This window comes from Euprymna scolopes, chromosome 12, assembly GCF_053919585.1.
Source record: "Euprymna scolopes isolate OS-2025 chromosome 12, ASM5391958v1, whole genome shotgun sequence".
Lineage (NCBI taxonomy): Eukaryota > Metazoa > Mollusca > Cephalopoda > Sepiida > Sepiolidae > Euprymna > Euprymna scolopes.
The window spans coordinates 161,449-188,302 of NC_136493.1; the positions used below are offsets into that span (position 1 = coordinate 161,449).

At 34.8% G+C, this 26,854-nt stretch overlaps 1 protein-coding gene across 2 annotated transcripts in view; it reads right to left on the bottom strand.

Annotated features, from left to right (window-relative positions):
• The window catches only part of LOC145291135 (neuronal acetylcholine receptor subunit alpha-9-like), a 77,079-nt gene extending 54,144 nt beyond the window's left edge, over positions 1 to 22,935 (bottom strand). The window contains exons 1-3 of one of the 2 annotated variants that reach the window (XM_080136650.1): positions 22,600 to 22,935; positions 4,546 to 4,612; positions 1,136 to 1,299 (exon numbers count right to left, since the gene is read on the bottom strand). In XM_080136650.1, the coding sequence (XP_079992776.1) occupies positions 1,136 to 1,299; positions 4,546 to 4,603 (222 nt within the window). In that variant the 5' untranslated portion in view covers positions 4,604 to 4,612; positions 22,600 to 22,935. Of the gene's footprint in view, positions 1 to 1,135; positions 1,300 to 4,545; positions 4,613 to 22,595 lie in introns of both variants that reach the window. The other variant, XM_080136651.1, reaches the window with a different exon arrangement.
• Positions 22,936 to 26,854: the final 3,919 nt, after the last annotated feature.

Sequence of the window (26,854 nt, forward strand, 5' to 3'; positions counted from 1 at the left end):
AAAATTTGGACATATTTTATTGGTTTGGAAACATGGGTGTTTTTAGGAATTGTCATAAAATTTTAACAATAGAATAGTATTATAATATTGAAAAAGACTGCAAATTTTCAGGTAGTTTCGTTCGATAGAACCAAAGATACGTGTATTTACATAATCAATTGGACTACAAGTAAAAATACACACATTTTTTGGCAATTTTATAAGTTTCAAATCTCAGCGACTATTGATTAGAATTTAACAATTGAAAGCCCATTGGAAAGCAAATGATCTGACTTATGTAGTCTGCTATGTGATATTTGCCATTAAAATCGCTCATTAAGAGGATCATCTATCATGCAGAGCCTATTTTTGCACTTTTTTAGAGTCATAAATTTTTTAGTTATAGCCATTTGTTTTCCTAGTTTTGCATATGAATTACAAAATATCTAATACTAAAACGGAGATTTAAATTTGCTGCTGTGATTTCAAATGATCTGAAATAGCAGCAAGAGGAGACTTGATTCGAAATATTTATCATATGTCATATCTTCCCTCTTTGGTTTTTATACATGAAGTAACTTTCACAGTGTATAAGGATTATTTGATACTGGACATATTCATATTGTACCCTATTTCCAAAAGAAGGGAGATATAAAATATGAGAAATATTTGGAATCAAGTTTCCCCCTTGCTGTTATTTCAGTTCATTTGAAACGATAGCAGCAAGTTTGAATTTCCCCTCCATCAAGGCATTCATTTATACTGTAGGATTTGTTTTAACTTTGCATTCACCTCTCTCTCTCTCTTTCTCTCTCTTTCTCTCTCTCTCTCTCATATATATATATATATATATATATATATATATATATATATATATACATGTGTGTGTCTGTGTCTGTGATGTGTCTGTGTCAGTGTCTTGTGTCTGTGTGTGTATGTATTGAATTCGAGAATACATGCTCAGAATGCTGTAGATTGGATGTATATTCAGGTTTTAATCGAAGATTATAAACCTCTCAATATGGTGTCCATTCAGTAAGTTGACACAACAGAATATGATTAAATACAAACTTGTAAAACTATCACGGGGTTCTACCTTCTTCGGCTTTTTGTTCCTCTTATTCCTATCATATTTTAAAAGTCGAACAATACTCACCATACCTTCGTAGACAATTAACGTCTGTATGTTGCTAACTTCGTCCAAGTCTATCTCAGTATATGAGAAATCATACAATACGTTCACGATGTCACTGCTGTTTCGGACAGGACGCGCATATTTCGGATACGCTTTGAACAAATCGTTAATTAGCTTGCTTTCCACTGCAATGAAGACAATTTTAAAAAATAAATGAATAAAACATACATTGACGTTTCTGAATCTTTTAGATGAGGATTAATTATTCGTATTATTTGAATTCATTGAACTACTGTTCTTATCTTAAGTGTGATTTTCAGAATGTTTCCGTTCATGCAACCTCTAATCTTCTCCATGTGTATCTTGTCGAACTCGAAAATGTTTCTGTCAAACTCGGGAATTTAGGCTGAATTTGGAACGGAACACTTTATTTACTTCACGGGAATATCATGTTTTTGTTTTGTCAGCCATGACTGGACAAAGGTTCTACGTAATTTGCAATTGCACTTTTCAGTCGGTTATATACCATGATTCTCTATTCATCTCCTTCGTTTTATTAGCATATTTGGTTTGAGGTATTTTAATATGCTGGTGCAACCTTTTGTTATTATCATTTTTCTTGTAATATCCAAGGCAGATCTATTCATTTATCGATTTTTAGTTTTGAATTAATTAATGAATAATCTAAAATGAAATACATTAAAACTACTTAAATATTATTCATTAAGGGACGAAAGAAATTATAAAATAAGAATAAAACTCGGAGAATATATATTTAAGGTTTCGATTAAAGGGAAATTACTCTGTTATGATTAAAATTTAATAAGTTGAATTATCGAAGACTTCGCTGGAGGTAAACAGCATGAAAACTTATTTCTTAGGGGATTCCTATATTGCAACTAAATAAGATTATAGTGACAGAATTATGGACTATAGAGAATTATAATATATGTAACAATAAATTTAATTAAAACAGTGATAAGAACTAAATTACGTGGGGATTTAAAATAAGATTAAATAAATAATTTAATACAACCGGAAATTGAATATATATATATATATATATATATATATATATATATATATATATATATATATATATATATATATTTGTAAAAAGTTTCGTATAAATTTAGTGGGTGTGCAAATATGTGTAATCCATTGATGTTATTTGGGTAGATATGAATATATTACTTATAGAAAATTAAAATTATTAATTACTAAATAGAATATTTCTAGTTGTATATAACAAAACTAATGCACTTTATTAATACGAATACTTGGGTTTTAGTGACTTTATTTCGAAGTTCAAATTAGCCTAATGTAAGCAAATACTAAGGTAATTGCGCTTCTCTTCCAATTTTCGGATTTTTCATCATGCCCAAACACATTTTATTTCCTTTTGATGGATTGATAGTTGCTATTGTTTGAATTTTTTGTACCAATAATTGTGCATTCCCCTGTATATATTTATTATATTTTTATTCTGGTTTTTATATTTGATTTTCTGTATTTCGTATCTTTTATTGATCATAGTTTCGTGTATTTTATGGTCGTACGAAACTCCCTTTAATTTGAATGGGAGGGTGGTGCTAGCTCCCTGATGATGACGTCACTAGTCCCAGCGCGAAAATCGGCCTCTTTTGGATTCCAGCGACGAGGCGATTGGACGTGAATTCATTGCCCGGCGCAGATGTGGAATTTCCCGAGCCTTTCTCTCAAAGAAGTATAACCCGGCCAAGAATATCCGGTCGCGACGAGACGAACTTCTGAAAAATTTATTTACGTGGCTCCGGTTTGCACATATTTTGAAGGAGAGTAATTTTAAAAGACTTTAAATTCAGAAAAAAAGCACATGTGCTGTCTGCCATCAATTTGTGAGTACATTCCTTAAAATTATTGTGTTTGAGTTATTACTAGGAAGTACTCCTATTTGAATTTTAATACTGTATTCGTCCGTTGATACGACATTTTCAATATAAGAACCAGCGTTTTTTCTTTTTTGCATTATATTTTGTTACTTTGGCGTTATTTGTTTTTGTATTTAATTCCTGCAAGGGGAAAATTTGCAACTTTTTATAAATAAAATCTCTTCTTCATTTTAAAACAAGAGGCAGCACGTGATATCAATGATTCGTTTGGCTAAAGAACAACTAACGAACGTGTTGTACAACGCTGGTTCAAGAAATTTCGCAATGGTGACGAAAGCCTCAAAGATGAAGACGGTCGCGGCCGACCGACTGCGGTTAAAAACGAACATTTGAAAGCCTTTATTAAAGCCGATCTTGGCGAAACCATACGAGAAGTTGCTGTTGAACTCGAGGTCGACCATTCAACAGTCCGCCATTTAACGTACATAGGGAAGTCAAAAAAGTTAGATAAATGGGTGCCGCATGAATTGAACGATAATAAAAAAAATCGTCGCTTTGAGGTGTCTTTGAAGTGTCTTTTACGCTCCTTCTGCGCAACAAAAATCGACCTATTTCTCGAGTGGATTGTAACGTGTGATGAGAACTGGATTCTCTACTCCAACCTGCGACGTTCGGCACAGTGGTTTGGATGGCGAAGAAGCTCCACAACACTTCCGGAAGCCGGAATTGCACCAAAAGAAGGTTATGGTGACTGTTTAGTGGTCCGCTGCCGGTCTCATCTATCACAGCTTCTTGAATCCGGGCGAAACGATTACGGCGGAGAAGTACTGCCAATAAATTGACGAAATGCACCAGAAGCTCCAAATATGTGCCCGAGATTGGTCAATATGAAGGGACCGATTCTTATTCATGACAACACTCGCCCGTGTGTGGTTCAACTAACCCCGCAGAAGCTAAACAAATTGGGCTACGAGACGGCCTCATCCACCATATTAAACGGACCTCTCGCCCACCGATTATCATTTTTTTCAAGCATCTCGACAACTCCCTGCGCGAAAAATGCTTCAAAAGCCGAGATGATGCCGAATCGGCCTTCAATGACTTCATCGCTTCCAGAACTCTGGATTTCTATGCTAATGGGATAAATAAACCTGCTTCTCGTTAGCAAAAGTGTATCGATTCTAATGGTTCTTATTTCGATTAATAAAGTTTATTATGAATGAGTTATGATCTTTTGAAATTGAACGTCAAAAAACAACATTATTTTGGCACCACCCTAATATATTGATATAATTATAGTAAAATCCATTAAAAATAACAACGTTATTTCAATACTTCTTTTACCTGTCATAACCTTGAATATACACACATATATGAAGTGACAAATAATAAACTAGCTAATAGGTGACCCAGAAAAATCTTCTGTGACACTTGTTTTAGGGCAACACGGTAATAAAATGTCCTATTTATTGAAAAATGGAGATATTTACGAGCCATGTCAAAAAAATAATAAATAAATAAGTTTTGGGGAATTTATTTCATAATTCTAAATCAACTTACTGTTTCCGGTAACCAAAATTGGCAAGATCCACACAGAAATGATCCAGGATGACAACATTTTGAAAATCTAAAATTACAACAAAATATTTTAATGAGACAGACAGAATGTGTCAAAGTAAAGAAAACAATTTTAAAATAAAAATAATTAAGCAAACAAGATAGTTAATGAAATGAAAGTAAATATATATATATATATATATAGTCATCCACATACAGTACTGTTTCGCTGTTTCACAGCTCATCAGTGCGGCTAGACAGGCAACTACCTCAAGCCAGGATTGAAACCCGACCGTTTATACGGCAGTCAAGGCTTCTAACCATTACGCTATTGGCGGCTGCTTGAACGAGTAGTGAGTTTAACGATGTTTTGATATCGTCCGAAATACCTCCGCTCGATTTGTTTACACAAAGAGCGTCGCTTATATGCTAATGGTAATTCGCTTTTCACTTCTCAATATATATATATATACTGATTGAGATTGTCGGACTGACTTCCTCATCTTGGTTGTTATTGTCACAACGTTTCGGCCGTTTTGCCCTCCGGCCTTCGTCAGGTGTTTTGTATCGAACTGGGGAACCGTGTGTTAGGAGTCTCGAACCCAACCCTTTATTATTATTACGGGGGTACCGTGTTCGGACTCCAGCTAGGCTTTGGGACATAGTTGCTGATTCTCTGTTTTGAATGTTACTTTTTCACTGCCTTCGTTCAGGATTGAACTCAGCACCTTTGGGTAACTGTAAACTTTGATACAACGTCTAGGACCACACGGCCATGAATCAGAGGTGTCCAAATTGCATTGATAGAGAGAGAAAACCTTGAATAACAACATAGGTTTAACATTAACAAAAACCAACTAAGAATTGTCCTAGTGACATATGGCCGAGTGATTCTAGACGTTGTATCAAAGTTTACAGTTACCCAAAGGTGCTGAGTTCAATCCTGAACGAAGGCAGTGAAAAAGTAACATTCAAAGCAGAGAATCAGCAACTATGTCCCAAAGCCTAGCTGGAGTCCGAACAGGGTATCCCCGTAATAATAATAAAGGGTTGGGTTCGAGACTCCTAACAAACGGTTCCCCAGTTCGATACAAAACACCTGACGAAGGCCGGAGGGCAAAACGGCCGAAACGTTGTGACAATAACAACCAAGATGAGGAAGTCAGTCCGACAATCTCAATAAATGAAAACACCTCATCTAAAAAATACAGACAATTAATATATATATATATATATATATATATATATATATATATATATATATATATATATACTATATAATAAAATATACCAGGTTGACAAGAATGTTCTTGCAGTTTTTAACTTTAAGATTCAACTGAATATATTTTTAATTCAAATAAAAATAAATAAATCAAAACATATTTACGCCAAAAGGAATAACGATATGAACAGCACTGTACAAAATACGAATATATAAAAAGGAGGTCAGTGAGATAAGTCAGTGTCACCCACCATGTTCATTGTATCTTCCTCCAAGAATCATTATGTCTCTAGTAGTTTCAAAAAACATTCAGTGCATTAAGACTTGCTTGAAGAAACAATCAGTAATCTACTAATATTCGTTATACTACTGATACAACGATTGTTGCAGCTATTTATATAGGTTTGACATCTACTATTATACTGAGGGTGAGTTAGCAAGTGTTAATAAAAGTAATCAATCCCAATACATGCTAATCCTTATAAATAAAACACTCGATGTATGTGTAGTTGTCTGTTTGAAAATATTTGAGAGCGAAAATCTGATAAACAACTGGTCACATAATACTGAAATTGACAGGAATGGATATTTCATACGGAAAATTATTGTTTGGATGGATAAATAACGCATATAGAAATATGTCCGTAGGTTGAAATTCAAAATGTTCATTTTACCTTGCTGACATAGTTCTATTAATTCTGCACATGCGCAAATTCATTCGTAGCTTGGACTGATTTAATTGTAAATCCTTCTTATCTATCAGTCAGTAGCTCAGACGGTAAAAAACGCGACTGGGGCTCTAAATGCTTCGTTTTCGATTCTAGTTAATAGCACTCAAGTTAATATAGATATTCCATGATTCGTTGTGATGTACAAAATCAATAAATCGCAATCATGAAGGGAAGACTTAAATTCGTGATTAAAGGCGTTTAAATAAAGTCAACGGGGTGAAGAGACGAGAAGGAAAAAATGGGGGAGTCAGCTGACAGGTTTTGCTCTCGATTTCTCAAAGCTGTATTGGGGGGGGGTTGTTTTGGAGGAAAAAAGTAGTGGGAATCGAAAATATGTACAAATGAAATCACGTTGCGTTATGTTATGTTATATATGGAGGGGAAAAAGAAATAAAATTGGGGGGAGCGATTAAAATTACGCAAGTTATATTATTCGAAGATCCTAGAGACTAATCACGCTCAAACCCAAGAGGCATTCCTTCTGTTTACAGAGAGAATGCCTTCTCAACCGAACGTGAACAGTCTACAAGATCTTTAAATGGAATAATGAGTTAGCACGACTCAGGATTGAAAATTAGTTCGTGCTAAAATTCGCTGCACATGGTGTTTTTTTATAAGATGGTCAGTGATTGAAGATCCGTATGTGTTTGTAAGTACGTCTGTTATGTCCCATTTCTGATAGGTACGTGTTGTCGGACTCTTCCATTCAATCTTATGGTAAACGCAGATATACTGGACATTTGTTTACTGTTTGAATTTTAGTTACAGAGGACTCCGCTATTTTCCTTTATATAACAAACCTAATCACATCCAGAGGCTACGTATTTTTGAATAGGGTATCAGCAATCACTTTAAATTCCTCATCCAATTTTGATTTTGAGCAGATCATAAGGGCACGATGTGTTAGGGTCCAAATTGAAATAATCTTACGTTTTAGGAGGCAAAGTGAATCCCAGTCTTACAGACTCGAAATTTGACATACGGGGTATTGAGATTGTGAAAATCTTTTTGGTCGGTTTTTGGCCAGAAATTTAGCTGTTAAGGGGTCTAAGTTTAACGATTTGACCTTTGAGAATTCTATCAAACTCCTCCGACAATTTTGGGTCTGAACACTTGAAATTTTAGATCTAGGTTACTTGGACATGGACCTAACTTTATAATTTGATTTGAGCCCAAAATAATAAATGCTAAGGGGTCATAATTGGGGCCAAAGTAAAAAAATAAATATTGACCTCTGCGGTCTTTACGAAATTACTCAGCCAATTTTGGATCTAAACATTTGAAATTTTACATAAAGTGTATTCAGACATAGGTCAAGTTTTTTCATTAGTTTTTCGCCGAAAAGTTGGTTGCCAAGGGGTCAAAGTTCAAAAGATTTTAGATTTGCGGTCTCTAGCAAACTATTAAGTCAATTTTGGGTCTAAACTTTTGAAATTTTACATAAAGGGTATTCAGACAGGCAGCAAGCTTTTTGATCAGTTTTGGGGCGAAAATTTGGCTCGCAAGAGATCAAAGTTTACAGAGTTGACCTTTGCAGGTTCTACAAAATTCCTCCGCCAATTTTGGGTCTAAACACTTGCAATTTTAGATTTAGGTTACTTGGACATGGGTCAACCATTTTAATTTGATTTAAGCTTAAAACAATAAATGTTAAGGATCAAAATTGAAGTCAAAGTTAAAAAAAAAAATTGACCTCTGCTGTTTCTACTAACTTTTCTCTATCGTTGTTAAGGAAGCCTATTATATAAAAAGGCACTACGGAACATGTGCGGACTTTTTAATATATACATATGCATATACAGTTATGAACAGTACATAGGACCCGAGCAAAGCCGGGCTGAACTGCTAGAATATATATATATATATATATATATATATATATATATATATATATATATATATATAAGAAAAAGACTGAGTAAAACAAACGATGATGACCTCATATTTAGCTGTCGTTTTCCTAACGGTTTAATATTGTTTTGTTTTTATTTTAAAATAAATTGTACAATGTAAAACTGACTAAATTGTTTTCTAAATCAATCTGTATAATTTATTTTAAAACATATTTTAATGTCAGAAACACTACTTGATCGTTATTTTATGTTAGATGCTTGACTGAGATCTAATCCCTGTTCTCATGTCAAATATTTACCGTGAAAATCGTCTAGCTACAACGTATTTTTCCTTGTCTTCTTTTGTGTATCTAGAGCTACGATAAGCGACTATAGAATTTGAAAAGAAACTGCACTATACATAACATATCCTCAAATCTATGATATAGACCAATGTGTATTCATTCATATATAAATATCTCCTGTCATGCAAAATATAGCAATAACGTAACTTTTAGTTCCTAAACGAAACCGTTTCAAGTGCAGAGGGGAAACAAGAACGTAAGTAGCAATTCAGACAACCACCGCTGTCTGAAATGATTTCGGAAAACAATCCTCCACTCTAAATAAATATTTAATGGTGGTCATCAAAAATATTGATATTAATTTATATTTAAAATGTTTAAAATAATATCATTCACTCCAAACAAGGCCACTGCCATTGAAATATGAATAGGAAGCCATATTTATATGGGAATCATAAATAAATAGTTTTGCGGAGCGATTATTTTCACATTAGAATATTGGTACAGTAAGGAAACCAGGTATCAATTTGACTATAAAAAAACAATAAGAGTAGAAATTACTCTAGTATCAGGAGACATATATAATGAAGTCGTGGGATTTATTTGATTGTCGGGTCAATCGAGGGTCTTTACGTCGAAAGGCCACCGGTGAAGCATATTCGTCGGAGTAAGTATTATTGAACGAGAAATTCATTTTCGGAATGTATGGCACCAGCTTGTAACGTAACATTTGAGCTTTGACTTGAAAATCAACAGACAAATAAGCTGGTACATTTTATATTCAACTTTCAGAAAAGAAGACAATTGTTTTAAAACGATTGTAATTTAAACGATTAGATAGTGCGAAAAACGTTCTTTAAAATGATATATATAAAGTAAAAGAATTACAAAAAAACTTATTTGAAAATACATCATTTGAAATCAAAATTAAAAATTCCGCAAGAATTTTCATCTCGGGCTAATAATACATAAATAAACACTTACCCATGTATATCAAACACATGCACAGATACAACAGTTCTACACACATATGCCTGAAGGCAAAAAATACACACATAGATGCACAGGGTACTTAAAAGATCCGATGCCACAACCTTGAGACTATGCTTTGTAGGTCCGAAAACGCTTAGTTTCAGAGTTATATATTATAAAATAAATAAATGAATACGAATATAATTTACCATTCTATTATATATATATATATATATATATATATATATATATATGTGTGTGTGTGTGTGTGTGTGTGTGTGTGTGTGTGTGTGTGTGTGTGTATGTATATGTATGTATATATGTATGGATAGTCATCCACAGACGAACTGCACTATTGTATCAAAGCTGTTAAATATAGCTAGGCCAGTACCAACCCCAAGCCCGGGAGCGAAACAACAACCATCGAATTAGTCAGTATCTCTGTTCATCAGGAGACTGGGGTAGGCGCTGTTTGCAATGATATCTAACAATGTTTTTTACAAACATTGATCACCATTCTGACAGAACTCTATTTCTTTATTGACAAAGTATATATATATATATATATATATATATATATATATATATGTGTGTGTGTGTGTGTGTGTGTGTGTGTTTTATTTTTTATTACCGTTTTATCTGTTTGACTACATATGTTTCAGATGTTGAGCCATGTTTACGATCCAACAGCCTCGTAAGACCTCGCAGAAGTGGTTGTTAGAAAAAAAGGTGTTTTTAAGAAAAAAAAAGAAAGAAAGAAAAGGAGAGAGGCGGGTGTTGACAATATTTCAGTTTTGAAGGTTAAAGATGCATTAGATTGTATCGTGTGTGGGGGGTAGCAGATTTAGGTAGGCGTGGGTTGAGATATATGGATATAGGGAGGGGGAGGGGGAGAGAGGATGATAAAGAGAAAAGTGAGGGGGTAAGGTGAGAAGGGGTGGAAGTTTCAATATTTAAGTTTTAAATTTTAACTGCCTTTTGGTTTTTCAGTAAGGTATATTAAATAGATGGGAGAGGGAGAGAGAGAGAGGGAGAACGAGAGGGAAAGAGAAGGAGAGAGAGAGGGAAAGATATAGAGTAAATGTCATTTTTTGACACGTATGAAGTTCGTTTAAAGGCTTGTTCCTTGCCGTTTATAATGGGTTTATTTGATATTACATAGGTTAACGCACGCGCACATTCGCATATATATATATATATATATATATATATATATATATATATATATATACACATATGTACACTTCTAGGCAACCACATACAGACATATACGTATACGCACATATATATAAACAAAGTAAATGCAGACATACATGGGTTCATAAGTAGACATACACACACATATACACAACTCTTATACATATATGTACACTCACAAAAATATATAGGCACATATACACATATATATGCATATATATATATACACACGCCCAATTATATACGTATATGTGGAGATAAGGTCTTAAGTAAGAAATAGATGTACATATGCACATACATACATACACATACATATGCATCTCCTCTTACACACGTACATGCAATTACCTAAATATAAATATTAATGTTAATAAAAAATATAAGCACGTAGACATATATAGGCACACACATACAATTATATACATATATACATATATATATATACATACTGGCTAATTCCATACATATACTTTATTTCTCTATGCCTCATTTTTGTATGCATGCACCCTAGTTATCCAACTCTGTCCACATTTAACTAAATTTTCAATTTAGTTATTTATTTTTTATTTTTTACTATTTTATTTTTTATTTTTTTCATTTTTCCTTTTCTTTTTACTTTACTCTTCATCCTTTATCCCTAAATTTTATTTCATGCATTATTTTTTATATTATCTTTATCTTTATCCCTTAATTTTATTTACTTTTTCGCTATTATTATTATTATTTTTTTTATTATTATTATTATTATGAGTGTTGTTGTTGTTATTATGTTCATTGTTATTATTATTATTATTAGTAGTAGTAGAAATAGTAGTATTACATTTTCCCCCTATTATCCCACCACGACAATCGTCCACATCCTAAATTTTCTTTTGTCCTTTTATCCACTTCCATAAAATTTGCTACCCTATCCTTATACCTCTGCATTATACCCCAACCCCTCCCTGTATATCTAATAACAAAGAAACCCTAGAATTATTACTACGTGTTACCTAATATATATTGGTATTTTGAAATTTATTATTATAGCCTTACAACTACCCACTCAGACCCACATTACCCCATACCTTGCTCCTTGAACTCACTTCCAAACCCTCCCTCGCCTAAATTATATAATTAGGACGTATAGGACGCCCCATGTAATCAACCCTGCTTAGAATACACCCATTTGCCCTTTCTCCTTAAATCATGACCATAATACCCCTCCCAAAATTATACACCACTTCATAGTGCTGTTGTCGTCTCGGTTGCATCTGTCAAGAAAATGGCGCTGCATAGACAATAGGCATGTTACACACCGATAAAATAGAATTACAACCCATCCACACTATACCTCCCCCTAATCCTTAAAACATATACTTCATATATTTAAGACTATGATAAAGACCCTATACATCTTTCTACATTACACTCTATATAATACACTCCTCCTTTATTTAGAATTCGATAAAACTCCACCAACATCATCTATAATTTTAATTGATCTATTTCCTTCCTAATGAATCCCACGCTAGACGTCGCATCCTCACTATGTTATTAGCATCTTCTCTACTCTTCTGATGAGAAGCATTAGGCTTCGAAATGCCTTGGCATTGAAGCCGACATTTACTGGCCTATATGTGAACTGGTTGTCTTTTGTACCATAATCATGTAAGGTCGGCTTAATTAATAATTTGGTACATAGAGCCCTCATGATTTGTTCACCTAATAGATTAGACGCCGAACTCGATAAGATCAGGGAAATATTCATCAATAATGGTTATCCTGTTGACCTTATTGATGACTGTATTTTCAAAAAGGTTGCGGATTTTAAATCCCCTAAAAAGTTTGGACCTTTGAAATTCCCGGTTTATTTAAAACTACCGTGGATTGGGGATAAGAGTAATAGACTTTCCAAACAGATTCGCAGAAGTATTTACGACTGCTACTATTCTGTGTCCTTGCGTTTGGTATACACTACGAGACCTGATTTTCCTTCTTTTCGCAAGGATAGTTTGTCTTACATCCAAAATAGCAATATCGTGTATCAATTTAAATGCCAGTGCGATGCTGGTTATGTTGAGCGAACAACGTTGCATCTTTTGACTCGTATAATCCGGCAGGTTTCATCTAAAATCAGACAAGGGAGGATGGGATATGTTAGTCTCCCTCCTTCTGCAGCATTGGACTCTGCTATTGGCCAGCATTTAGTTAATAATCCATGCTGTGCCGATAGATATAAAATAGAATGGTTCGAGGTGCTACATAAAGCGGACTCCAGAAACCATTTAAAAATTTTGGAGTCTGTCTCTATCGCGGTGCGTAAACGTTTTTTGTGCCGGCAAAAAGAAACAGCGGACACATTGTTTCTCTCTGGGGAAATTTAAATCTTTTCTCCCGCTTATTTTTTTCCTCGTTGTGCCAATATTTTAATCGTTTTTAAATGACAAGAAATTTAATTTTAGTTTGCCCTCGTACTTTTGGCATATTTAATAGTTCCCCATTAGAGTTCTTTAAACGTTCAAGATAATATTATTTTGTTACGATATCGATTTTCCTCCTGACGAGATGATAGCCGAACGAGCTTTAGAAAACTTCCGCGTATTTTATTATATATATATATATATATATATATATATATATATGCCAACTACCAAACTCAGCACCACATAAATATAAAAAGCACGCGGTAACGTCAACTTCATGCAAATCCTCACAATTACAAATCCTTACAAACCCTCACGATTATGAAACGCGAAAAATATTTTGTAGCTTGATTACCATATACATTTTCCAAAGTATGCACACACACACATATATATATATATATATATATATATATATATATATATATATATATATATATATATATATTATCAGGGAGACTCGACGTTGCCTTGGGTTAAATGAGGGTCAACGAATATTTCACCCTCTCATACTTTTGTCATCGAAATCAGTGAAATCGTCCATTTTCCAATCGAATCCAATTAACTGCTGGAAAACTGCTTCCATAGTTCCAGTTTACAAGAATTCTGTCTAAAGAACCGACCCATTAAATTATCGTCACATTAGACGTCTTTCTCTTTTTTCCAAAATATTTAAGTCCATAATTAACCAAGCGTTAGTCCATCACCTTACAGCTGCTAAACTTGTGTCTGACCACCAATATGGATTTAGGCAAGTTCGTTCTGCAGCATATATCCTAAATGTAATTTCTGAACGTATACATCATACACTGAACAAAACAGCGGAGGGTGCAGTAGCCCTAGATACATCTAAGTCTTTTGACAGGGTGTGGTACGATGGTCTTTTCGGGCAAATCAGGTCATACGGTATCACTGGATGAATACTTAAAATAATTAAATCCTTTTGCAATAAGAGAAGAATCCAGGCTGTCCTTGACAGTCGCACATCTAAACAATATGATATAAATTCGGTGGTACCTCCGGAGTCAATCCTTGACTCTTTATTATTCCTGATATTCATAAATGACTTCCCTGATAAAATTGTCTCTGAGATGGGTATATTTGCTGATGAGCCCACGCTCTATAATAGACATGAGGAGAAAACAAATGAACACATATCTAAGACAATGGTAGAAACATTAGAGGAAGATCTCTAATCTGTAGCAGAATGAGGACAAAAATGGATTGTCACATTCAATGTTGCAAAGACTAAGTTTGTTTCCTTTAATAATTACAAGAAACCTTATCAACTACTAATAGCTATGGCTAATAATACATTGCCTGAAAGTACTTTGTTCAAGCTTCTGGTGTTAAAATTCACATGGAACGTGAGTTGGAACAGATACATCGAGGGCATTGCCACGTATGCTACTAGGAAGTTGGGCTCTCTCTACCGTGCCAGAAAGTTACTTGCGCCTGAGAGCATGCTATACCCCTAAAGGCCACTATTCGACCATGTATGGAATATTGTTGTCACATTTTATTTTTTTATTTTATTTTTTTTATTTTTGCAAAAGAATGAAAAAAAACGTCAATGTTTGGTGCATTTTAGGTCAAGAAGTCGGTATCTTTAGACAGCCTGATCTGATAGTACCATTTCATCATTAGTACCAGCAATTGAAAATCAAGTAAAAAAAATTAAAAGAATCATTTAATAGGCTTGATTTTTTCTGATTCTGATACAGATTCTGAAACACAAAAAAATTCTGATTTTTTTTATTGCGGATTCCGATTACGGATTCCGCTTGTGGATCCCAATTAGTCGTTCCCACACTAGTAATAACTATCATGAGATTATCAGTCCAGTTTTAAATAAAATAGGGTACATTTCCTCATCTCAAGTTCTAATAAGAGTATACGAAACCGACTTCACTATCTAGTGGTAGGGATCTTCTTTATTCCTCTCTACACCCCTCCCACAGAAGACACGTTGCTAGTCTTTCTCTACTCTTAAGTTCTGCACTGATCTACAATGTTTACCCTCCCTAAACAAATAAACAAGTACTCGTTTAATAACCACCATTGCAAAGAACTTTCCTTTTTTTCTGTGTATCCATACCTAAATGGATTTTTTTACAAAGGGACCATCATTTATCAAACCCAGATGGCACTTAAGGATAAGGGTTAAAGAGTGTACAGTGATCAAGAGGAACATGTCGTAGTCATCGTTAGTAGTCGAAATTGGGTAAATTGAATTACTTAAGGGAATGGCTCGTCAATAATTTGTCCACGTTGGACTTGAAGACAATCAAATTGTTGTCAGTTGGAAAGCAGGACAACGGAACAGTTCCACACGCATGCTGTTCTAAGACAGAAGCTTCGTTCATGTAATTTACATTTAGATATAGGCACAGATAAAGAGTTGGGGAATTATTGACAATGGTTTAAACTGCTTCTAGCATCTTCTGCCCAGATGTGTCAACAGCACTCCATCCTTGGATGTACTTGGCTCTTATTCATGTGTAGAATTGCATCAGCAGTGAGATATCTACTGGAGCGGTAGAACGATACTACAATTTTCCCAGCAGCCCTGGCAATGGATTTGATGTACATTCCATCTCAGATCAGGAATAAAGTTCAGACCTAGAAGTTTGTCAAAATATGGAGCCTCCCCAAGATGAGAGCCATTATTTCGACTGCAGAGCGTTGACGATAGATAGAATCTTGGTCTTATATGTATTAAAATTAACCAGCCACCTCTTTCTACATTACACCACGTGATCAATACCAGAGAAGAAAGAATTACAGAGAACTTGGTCGTTTACAGCCTGTGAAGTGTTGCCATAGATAATAGTGTCGTCAGCATAAATGTCTACAAATGATTTTAGGATCTGATTTGGAAGATCATTGATGTAGATCAGGAAGAGAGTTGGGCCCAGGATGGACCACTGAGAGACTCCAGCATTAATACTGTGAGCTTCTGATTTCTGCCCATCAACAACTATTTGTATGAACTTATAAGAGAGAAATGATTTAATAATTGAGAAGATATTTCCAGCTATACGGTAGTTGGAGATTTTATGGAGTAGACCTTTATGCCATACCCTAGGATGTCTCTATAGAGAGATTCGCTATTCCTGTAAGATATAACTGTTAGCACATCTGCTGTAGATCTAGCAAAACGGAAGCCATATTGCATGCCACTGAGGACGTTAATTTTGGAGAGGTGGTTGATTACTTCTCTATTTAACACAGATTCTAGCAACTTACTCAACTGGTGCACCTGCTATTAGTCTTTCATTCCTGGACCGGGTTCAGAGACGCTAACCTAATTGCTCCTGAACTGTCAGCTGGGCTTCAACCTTTGTCCCATCGACGAAATGTTGCGACCCTCTGCCTGTTTTACAAGTATTTTAATGGTACATGCTCCGACCAACAACAAGTCCTTGTACCCCTCGACGTAAATATTATCAACAAACCCAACAAACAGAAAAATCCCACCATACACAGTAGAAATCCGTAAATGCCAGAAAGCCTTCTACTTTAATAGTTTCCTCACCAAAATTGCTAGACTTTAAAATTCATTTTCGAATTCCTGCTTCCCAGATTGTTCTAACATGAAGAAATTCAAGTGTAATGTGAATAGACATCTTGCTGTTAAACTCCCTAAATAGTGTCCCTGCTATTATAACCCAGATAGTAGCCCCCTACATCAAAGGGGAACTATGCATTGTTTAGGGTGAAAATATAATAAAAGAAAATTGCCTTCTTTTATTTGTTTTCTTTCTAAATAGCTTAAAAGTTCAAATGAGAGGAAGAAAAAAAAAACAAGAAAAAAAAACAGTTTTTACAACACTGGAAAAAGGCTCGGAAATTTAATTGTGAAATGTTAGCTGTATTACAGGCTTATTACAAAGGCTGAAAACAAGTAAGTCAGTTCCTAAATGGGATTTTGGATTGCTAAGATAAAAGAAATGTGTGGTCGGTTTTTTCCTCTATAAATGTTTTCCTATAAAAATGCCCCTATAAATCTTACCTCTTATTCGGATTAGACTCTTAAGTTCAAGTGGCATTATGTCTTCTTTGGGGTGAACCAAAACAAAACAAAGATAAGAATCTTGTTTAGTCAAGACCCTAACGAAAACAAGTGATTTAACAATATGGCTACGTTGCTCAGAACCAATATTTAAGTAATGAAAAAGCTTATGAGCCGGCCCATTTAAAATAATAGTTTGCGTGTATATTAAACCTGCATTAGTCACCTGGGTGTTCCAAAAATTGTTAGTCCCATGGGGTGTTTTTACACCCCAATACAAAAATGTTTATAGCATTATTATTTTGTAAAATATAGTTATCCTGCTGGTTCAGGATATATCTTCAGTCACTGTTGAACAGTTTTCATCACTTGTAGCTTGTTGATGTTAATATAAAACTAGCGAGACCTGTGGAAATTCCACAGCGGACTCTTTCATATATAACATATTGAAGTTGGCATTTTGTGGATGGTCAGCGTAAATGGAGATGCCTTAATATTATTGTAGCTCTTTTGTTAAAACTGCAAAAGCATCTATTAAGCTAGCAGAGACACCAGGCGTAGCCCGTTCGTAAAATAGGTTTAAATATAATATTTTAATTGTTGTAGATGTTGTATATATTATTAAACAGTCAATTTTATATCGATTCTTATATATTATAAAGTTGTGATTTCAAAAATAAAAAAACTACATCTATATGACTTGGGTGCATCAGCTTGAATCAAAACCGAAATCAAAAATTATATATATATATATATAACTTGAGTTCCTTCAGGTTTAATCGAAACTGAAACTAAAACTTATGAAGGATTCTTGGTAAAATTATTTATAAAAAAAATAGATGACTTCAGTCCCATCAGCTATAAACGAAACCGAAACCAATACGTATGAATAATTCTTGGTAAATTTATTGCAAGAAAGGGAAAATATAACAATTAAACTACAATCACTCAGAAGAAAAAAGGTGTAACGTGGCACACAAATTAACACATACGCTCTCGTATTAAGATATAGATAATGTAATAAAATAAATGATAAAACTAAAGAAAATTTTTTTAGGTAAAATTATTTTTACATATCCACAGGATACACCAGTTTGTGTTATTTTTTAATGCACAAAATGTTTCCATAAATTTAAATAGCAAGAGAAATGAATATAAGTTCATTACATAAACATTTCCTTTCAACCTGATTTACTTCCAAGGGAAACTGAGATACTACTTTATTGCGATAACCGCTCATGAAAATTTCGAATGGGAACCCGTATCTATGGCAAATCAAGTGAGCTGTCACCTAGTTAGGGAAAGGAAAGGATGTACAAAAACAAAACGAGACAACCTAAAAACGGAGCCTAATGATCACTATCACACACTAGCAAGGTTATGAAGTTAAATGCCTTTAAACTGGTCCTTACACTAAACTTAAACATGTCCTGCACTTGACTAAGAAAAACATGTCACGACTCCCGTTTCTATGTACCAAATTATTTTGCCTAAGGCATGTCCAAGTACTATTCACATTTTGCTCCAAACATGCGCAACAGACACCCACCTTTTAAAAAAGTCCGACGAATTGAATATAACCCTCGCATCCTTAATTCGAACCTTGAAATGATGAATGGAAGATTCCTATAAGGTCGAGAGGAGCAAAGTCCTCAGATCCGTAGACCACTTTCATATGCGTGTTCCAATTTGTAAACCCACCGGGTGTCGGAGCCCAATTGCTATAAATATTGATGGTAACCAGCTGAAAAGACGACAAGTTCAGTATACGAACCGTAACACCTGTAACAAACTCAATTAGCGGCACCGCATGCGACAATGGACGAAAGCGTGACATAAGGTATCGTCTTCCTCGCCACACCATTTACATATAGGCGAAAGAGTCAAGCCAGCTGTGTGAAGTCATACCGACCCAGAGAGTATTTCGAATCATCAGCCAGGTCAGAGATGCCTCATCGTTAATGAAATAGCCCGGTTCGGGGGCTCAAGCTCAGATCATACGAAACTTACCTTTAGGCAAAGCGAGTTCTTCACTAATATCATCCCTAATGGATCCCATCACTAGCACCCGATATAATGCCTTACCAGACAACAGCAGAGTGTCAGAGAGACTTTCATTCACTCTTAGAAGGAACTTCAATGTTCAACGACACTCGCAATATAAGAGGTAATCTGTTGGTTGGATGTTTTTGTTTTACGGCATACCAACCTTTTTCGGGTTATTTAATGCCAAATCTAGTTATTTTGAGGAACGATTTTTAATGGAGTATATATTTTTTTAAGTCAGATTCTATTTAATCCATAGTTGGGACCCCAACAGGTACTACCACTCCGGTTCAGAGTGGACCTGGGAGCAATGGCAATTAAAGGGTGGCTTCACACTCTCCAAGGCCCGCAAGGTGGGGCATCACCATCGGATATAGTTTTAGGTCATATCCAGGACCAAGAGGTAATCCGTGTGCCTTCCTCTCGAAAAAGTGCACACTTCTGAATCTCAGAAAAAACAAACTTTCTTAGTGTCCTCTTTTCAGGGACACCTTTTTCCCTCACATTGTGTACACATTCGATTGAGGTAATAGAGCCGGAGCATGTGTTGACTAATCTCTACATTTAGCATACACAGACCGCCCTCAGAAGAATGAAAATAACAGATATCGCGACAAATCGTAGGGACCATTCCAAGCCACAAGAACTGGAAAAGAGTTCGCTGCAAATGTAGCAGTTGATCTGACGTGAGAAGAAGAACGAAAAACTGTATATAAAGATTCGATAAGACGGGAAAGAAAGAACGAAAAAATGGAATATAAAGATTGGATAGATGTGCGATATGCACACCTCCACTCCCCCTTTAACGGAAGGTCTCTTCGTATCCACAAACTAGGTGCGGACTGCACCATTTTCAAAACAAGCTAGATGTTTTGTCGCAGTTAATTAAGGCTCTTGTTACCGTTTAATAAAACGTTTGTGGTCACGGTATGTCCATCCGATAATGTGACACATGTGATAGGTGTGTCAGAAACTTTGTGAAAAATATTGAATAATTCGACCCCCTGTCTTTCCAAGCTTATAACTACTCGAAAAATGTAATTCAAACCCTATTTTTTTTTTCAATTAAAGGAGCAAGGACCAAGGTTTCATTTTTAAAAAAAAAGCAAAAAAACGACAACGTGATTTTAAAAAATAGGGTTTTAAACTTCGGACTTTACAGGTAAATTTCTAAAAAAAACACTACTTTTTGTTGTTGTAAATTTATATATATTATTTATTGATCTTTTATCTTCAATTTGTGATATATAAAGCTTTGGTGAGTAAATTAATTATTTACTTTTAAATAGACATTTCAAAATGGGAGGCGTGAATTCTATTTCCAAGCTTATAACTACTCGAAAAATGTAATTCAAACCCTCTTTTTTTCAATTAAAGGAGCAAGAACCAAGGTTTCATTAAAAAAACACACAAAAAAAAACAACGTGGTTTAAAAAAAAGGTTTTAAACTTCGGACTTTACAGGTAAATTTCTAAAAAACACTACATTTTTTGTTTTAAATTTGAATATATTATTTATTGATCTTTTATCTTACATTTGTGATATATAAAACTTTGGTGTGTAAATTAATTATTTAGTTTTTAATAGACATTTCAAAATGGGGGGGCGTCAATTTAAAAAAAAAAACGTTTGTCTAAAATATTATATTCAATTTATTGGAAAGAGCATAAAATTTTACATTGACCCTGAAAATATCGTAAAAATAGAATCAATAGAAAAATTGTGATAGATTTTTAAATTTTAAAAATTGAAAAATACTGAACTCGTAAAATTCAATTAATTTCATTAATGTTTTTTAAAAAATAATATTTCTATTACTTTTTATACAACTTTAACAGTTTATTTTGGAAGTATAATCCATAAAGAAAATAAACAACCCACTTTTAAAGGAGAAATTACGAGTTTTTTTTTATATTTTATTCGCAGTTTCGTGTTAGGGGTGTCAAAAATTCCTACAAAAATTCTGATACACCTACACATGCGATGTTTCGATCAGCAGCACCACAAAGCCTCTCTGCATGCAGATCCGCGGCCATACTTGTTGCTTACTGGCGCATTCTTTTTAATCTAGCCCTAAGCCTATCCTTGTTTTATCGTTATTTTCATGGCAGGTGCTCGTCTGAACTCCAATCCCTGGTCCCCCCTCGCCAAACTTTCACGAAAAACACCCGTCTAGCTGAATCCACTGTGAAAAATTTCCCCCACTCTATATCTGTGCCTAAATCAAAACGCGGATTTCATGAGCAAAGCTTCTTTCTTAGAACTGCACGCCTGTGGAACTCTGTTCCGTCTGCCTGCTTCCCTCCGGACTACAACTTGGATGTCTTCAAGTCTAATGTTAACAAATTCCTAATGAACCGCCCCCCTAATTAAACACTTCATAAAATCTCCTCACTAACGTGATGTACTTGCAATAACCCTTATCCCTGAGTGGCTTCCGGGCCTTGATAAGTGGTGATCACTGTGTAAAAAAAAAAAAAAAAAAAAAAAAAAAAAAAGCTTGGTGGTTCTTTTCAGCCGTGCTTTAATTATATTAACGCTAGCACTATCCCATTCCTCCACCTCCTAATCTAATCTAAACTCTAGTGTCGTTTTACTCATCCTAAATTCTATACTAAGTCGTCTGATAAAATAGGTAGAACGTAATGACATCCTTGATTTTTACCCACCACTTATTCCCGATTACAACCCCATCAATTACCTAGGTATGGTCCCAAATAGTAGCCACTTACATCCAAGTGGCGATATGCCTTGTTAGGGGGTGAACGTGAATAAAATATATATATTTATTTAGAAAGCCGGCAACTGAAATAAAATTAAAACGTTTTGTCCTTCAGCTTGTCGGAATTTGACTTTAAATAACTTCTTCCCAAGACCGAATAAAAAAGTAAATTTGCCTTGGGCAAGACAGAAAACTACGTCCATTTTGTTTGTACTATCACTTTTAGCATGCTAAATACGTAACAAATGTGTAAACTTTTACTAAAAAAAAAAGAAGAAAAGTAATAATAAAAAAGCACCTTTTGAAAATATTTTTTCACTTCCTTACAAATACTTTATTTACATGCTTATTCATATTATAAGGCGCACATAAATTAAAATATAAGTACACTCCCAGGTATATAAAGAACATTTATGTGAAATGTCACAAAAATTGGCTCAACCATTTAGGATTCCATAAAGATGGAACTCAAACACACACACACACACGCACACACACCTTTTATATATAAGTAGAGATAGTTAATGTTATTCTTAGTAACGTTTACCAGCTTTTTGCACTTTAAAATATCAATTTTTGCATTAAAAACAAAACAAAAATGATTACTTGCCGGGGACGAAAGCTGCTTCAGTGGTTTTTGTCATCTGCTGTCGCAATAATAGGGAATAAGAATTTATCTTTTTAAGGCCAATATCATCACCAGAAAGATACTGTACCACTACCAGTAAGTTTCGACGTCTTATCGACTGATAACGCTGATTTGGCGAAATGATGATTTATAAACTTGCTAACATTTCTAAAGATGTTAATAGTGGGTGAATAGTGTCGGAAAATTGTTATAGTAACAGGAGTAGCTGTTATTCTGAAGATAAGGAGGGTAGATGGACTGTTTGGTTAGTAGCAGAATGCGAGTTGTGGTAAGGAGGTAGCGTTGAACATTACTTACATACATTCTCCCACTTTTCTTATTATTAAGTAGAAAAGAAGGAAGGGTAACGTCGTATTGGTTAGAACTATAGAATATTGAGTTAATAAGGCGTTTACACTGTGCAAATGGGGTGTGGTTTAAACGAGAATTTAAAAGCCAGAATCAGTGTCACTAGAGAATAGGTTTACCGAAGATAATGTGTGGTCGACTGATCTATTTATTTATTTATTTTAGATTTTCTCTAGTTTAACGTAATATAGTATTAGCACACCAGCAAAAAAAAAAAAAAAAAAAAATATGAGGAGGCGTCGATAGGAAAATGTTTTGTTATTATTGCAGACTACTGCATGTGGAAATTCCACAGTTGTAACCTTTACATTGTTGCTGTCCTTAAAAATATTTTCATTTTATGAACATTCGGCGCTAAGGCAGATCCCACGATTATGGTGATATATCTTCAAACCCCTTATAAGATGTCCACAAACCCTAAATTACTATTATTGTAACATTTTAGAACAGAATAGATACTACAATTTGATCGGTGATCAAGAAAGTGCATTTTAGTTTACTTTGTTTTGTTCGAGGATCATGTAATCCAAGTTTTTTAAAAAGGGATAGAGGCTTAACATTGGCTTATATTATTTTTAAATAGATTAAAACCCGTCGCTAAATTCCCCCTAAAAAGTAAGAATCTTCCCTTTTTAGGTGATTACATACAAATTCCCGAAATAAAGACAAACAAACAAACAACGTAAAAACATTATTTTAGAGTTGCGAATCGGATATCAGTTTTGCATTGAAACCTAACTAAAAATTATGTTCTATTTCTATACAATTCTAGTGTTTAGGACGGCAGTTAACCAATTTTTGCTATGGGAGTAAAATTCCGTGCATTTTGAAGGGTTTTTTTTTTTACAAAGCGGTCACCACTTATCAAGGCCTGGAAACCACTCGAGGATAAGGGTTATTGCGTGTACAGTATCTTAGTATTGGAGATTTGATAAGGTGTCTTACTTAAGGGGGCGGTTCATCAGGAATTTGTTTATGTTGGACTTGAAGACATCCAGGTTGTAGTCAGGTGGGGAAACAGGTAAACGGAAGAGAGTTCCACGGGCGTGCACTTCTAAGAAAGAAGCTTTATTCATGGAATCTACGTTTTGGTTTTGACACAGATAAAAAGTGGGGAAAATTTTTGACAGTGGTTTCAGCTAGACGGGTGTTTTTCGTGAATAATTGGCGAGGGGGCACCAGGAATTTGAGCTCAGACGAGAACTTGCCAGGGAAGTAATGATAAAACAAAGAGAGGCTCGCAACGTTTCTCCTGTGGAAGAGAGGTTGCAGGGAAGAGAAAAGGGCATCCTCCACTAAGCCACGAAGCCTATTTTGTACTCTGTCAAGGCAGGAAAAGCTGTTTTTAGCAGCCCCTGTCCAGATGTGGCAGCAGTACTCCATCCTTGGACGTACTTGGCTTTTATATAGATAGAGAATTGCATCAGTAGTGAGATGTCTTCTGGAGCGTAGAAGGATCCTACCTTTTTCCAGCGACCTTGGCAACAGACTTGATGTACGTGTTCCATTTCAGCTCAGGAGTAAAAGTCAAGCCCAGAAGCTTGTCAAAACATGGAGCCTCCCCTAGACGAGAGCCATCCATTTCAATTGATGTATGATGAGGATCAGAGCGTTGATGATATAAAGATAGGAGATTGGTTTTTGATGCATTAAAAGTAATCAGCCACCTCCCCCACTGTACTACGCGCTCGAGATCAGAGGAGAGAGAGTCAGAAAGAACTTTGTCATTTACAGCCTTTGATGTGTTGTCGTGTCATCAGCATAGATGTCAACAAATGATTTAAGTATGTGTTTTGGGAGATCATTGATGTAGATCAGGAAGAGAGTGAGGCCCAGGATGGACCCCTGAGGGATTCCAGCATTAATACTGAGGGCCTCTGATTTCTGCCCATCAACCACTACTCTTATGAGCCTATCAGAGAGAAATGATTTAATGATTGAGAAAGCATTTCCCGTTATACCGTAGCTGGAAATCTTGTGAAATAAGCCCTTATGCCATACATTATCGAAGGCTTTTGATATGTCAAGAGCAATTGCCCTAGAGAGGAAGCCTTTGTTAAGATATTAACTCATCATAAGAGATATAACCGTTAGCACATCTGCTGTAGATCTGGCAGAACGGAAACCATATTGCTTCTCACTAAGAAGGTTATTTCTGCTGAAGTGGTTGACTACTTCTCTATTTAATATGGATTCCAGCAACTTGCTCATGCCACACAGAAGATTTATTGGTCTGTACTGAGAGGGAGACGACTTATCACCTGAATTATTAAATACAGGGCATACTGATGAGGTTTTCCCTGGTGTTGGGAAGCACTTCTCCTTAAGGCAACGCTTAAACAGTTTTGTAAGTATGAGGGCAAGTTCTGGTTGAAGCTTTTTCAGCACTATAATTGGAATGGGGGGGGGCTCTTTTTAGGTGATTATATGCAGTATTACGACATTTCTACTTTAACATAAAGTTTGTGGAACCAAAATTTAGTTAACTATCTTAAAAGTTGAAATCACCCGGAAATGACGTATAATTTTACGTTAAATTTATATACGAAACTGAGCCCTCAACCTGTTTTACATTAATTGTTTAGTTTATCAGAAGCAGAGTTTGAATTTCCAGTTTAAATTCTATTTGGGTCTAACTTTGAAAATCCGACAATATAACATCATATGTTAAATATCTATAGATGCTTAGTTCTAGTTATATTCATGCTAGATTAATACCGTTCCAATTTGGGTAAATTAATTATCCAAACAGTTTCCCCCCGAGCAGAATAGTTTCGCATTACTTATGTCCCTTTATCATTACAGTTTCCATTGAAAAGAGTTTTCCTTCTCCTCTCATCTTTATAAATTATCAAAATCAAATAGATTCACATGTTGTACCCTTCTAATGCAATACACCAAGCGCCAAATGGAATCTGCCCAGATATGACAGCAAAATTCCATCTTAGGACGGTCTGGCTCTTATACAGGTAGCGGATTGCGCAAGAAGTGGGTAACTTCTTTCTAAAATACCATTTAATTAAATAACTGTTCCTTTGTTCATTTTTATAATATCCCCTCTTGTTTCCCATATCTCTTTAAAGATTTCCTGACCATGCGTCATATCATGGTCGAGCTTCCCAAAGAGAAAAAAAATGTCTTGTATCCGTATTTTTTTAAATCCGTGTATGTAATCGCTCAGTTTAAGCGCGAAATTTAAGAAATTTTTTGTTGTTAATAATGTTTCAATCCATTTTAAAATAGTTTTAAAAATTTTATTTCAATAAATGTATTTATCAATTGAAAATAAGACTATAAATTTATTTTTTGTGGCAGAACTATCACAAGGTACCAAGTCGGTTGAAAATTTACAAGCATACTTTCGCTTTTTTTTTTCGCAAAGTTATCAATAAATCTATCAAATAAATCTATCAAAATTTACTCCATCGACAAGTTCCCTCTATATGGAGAGGACTGCCAAGTTTGTAAGCCTTGTCTGGATCTTTTTGGATCTAAGGTAGTGTTTTATGAGATTCAATTTCAAGAAAGAGTGCTCACAGCGTGCAACGCTAATTCCTCGGGTAAGGAAAATGCGCAGCAAGATCACAATATTAGGGACGGAATCCTCAAGATGGTATCTCTGTATAAAGTTAAAAAGTTCAAGAGGTCCATGGATTTTGTCTTTTCCTGAAGCTTTCACAAAATACTGTAATCTCTTCCTTTCGGCAAAGAATTTATCTTTTTCTATATCTTCGTCAACTTCACCAAGCTGACAATCATAAATATTATCAAACAGATTTGACGGTGTAAGAAAAGCGTATTTCCTTGCAAGATTGTGAACTTGTTGAAATCTGCAAGATATTTCTTCAGTCAACCTGTCTATGACAGA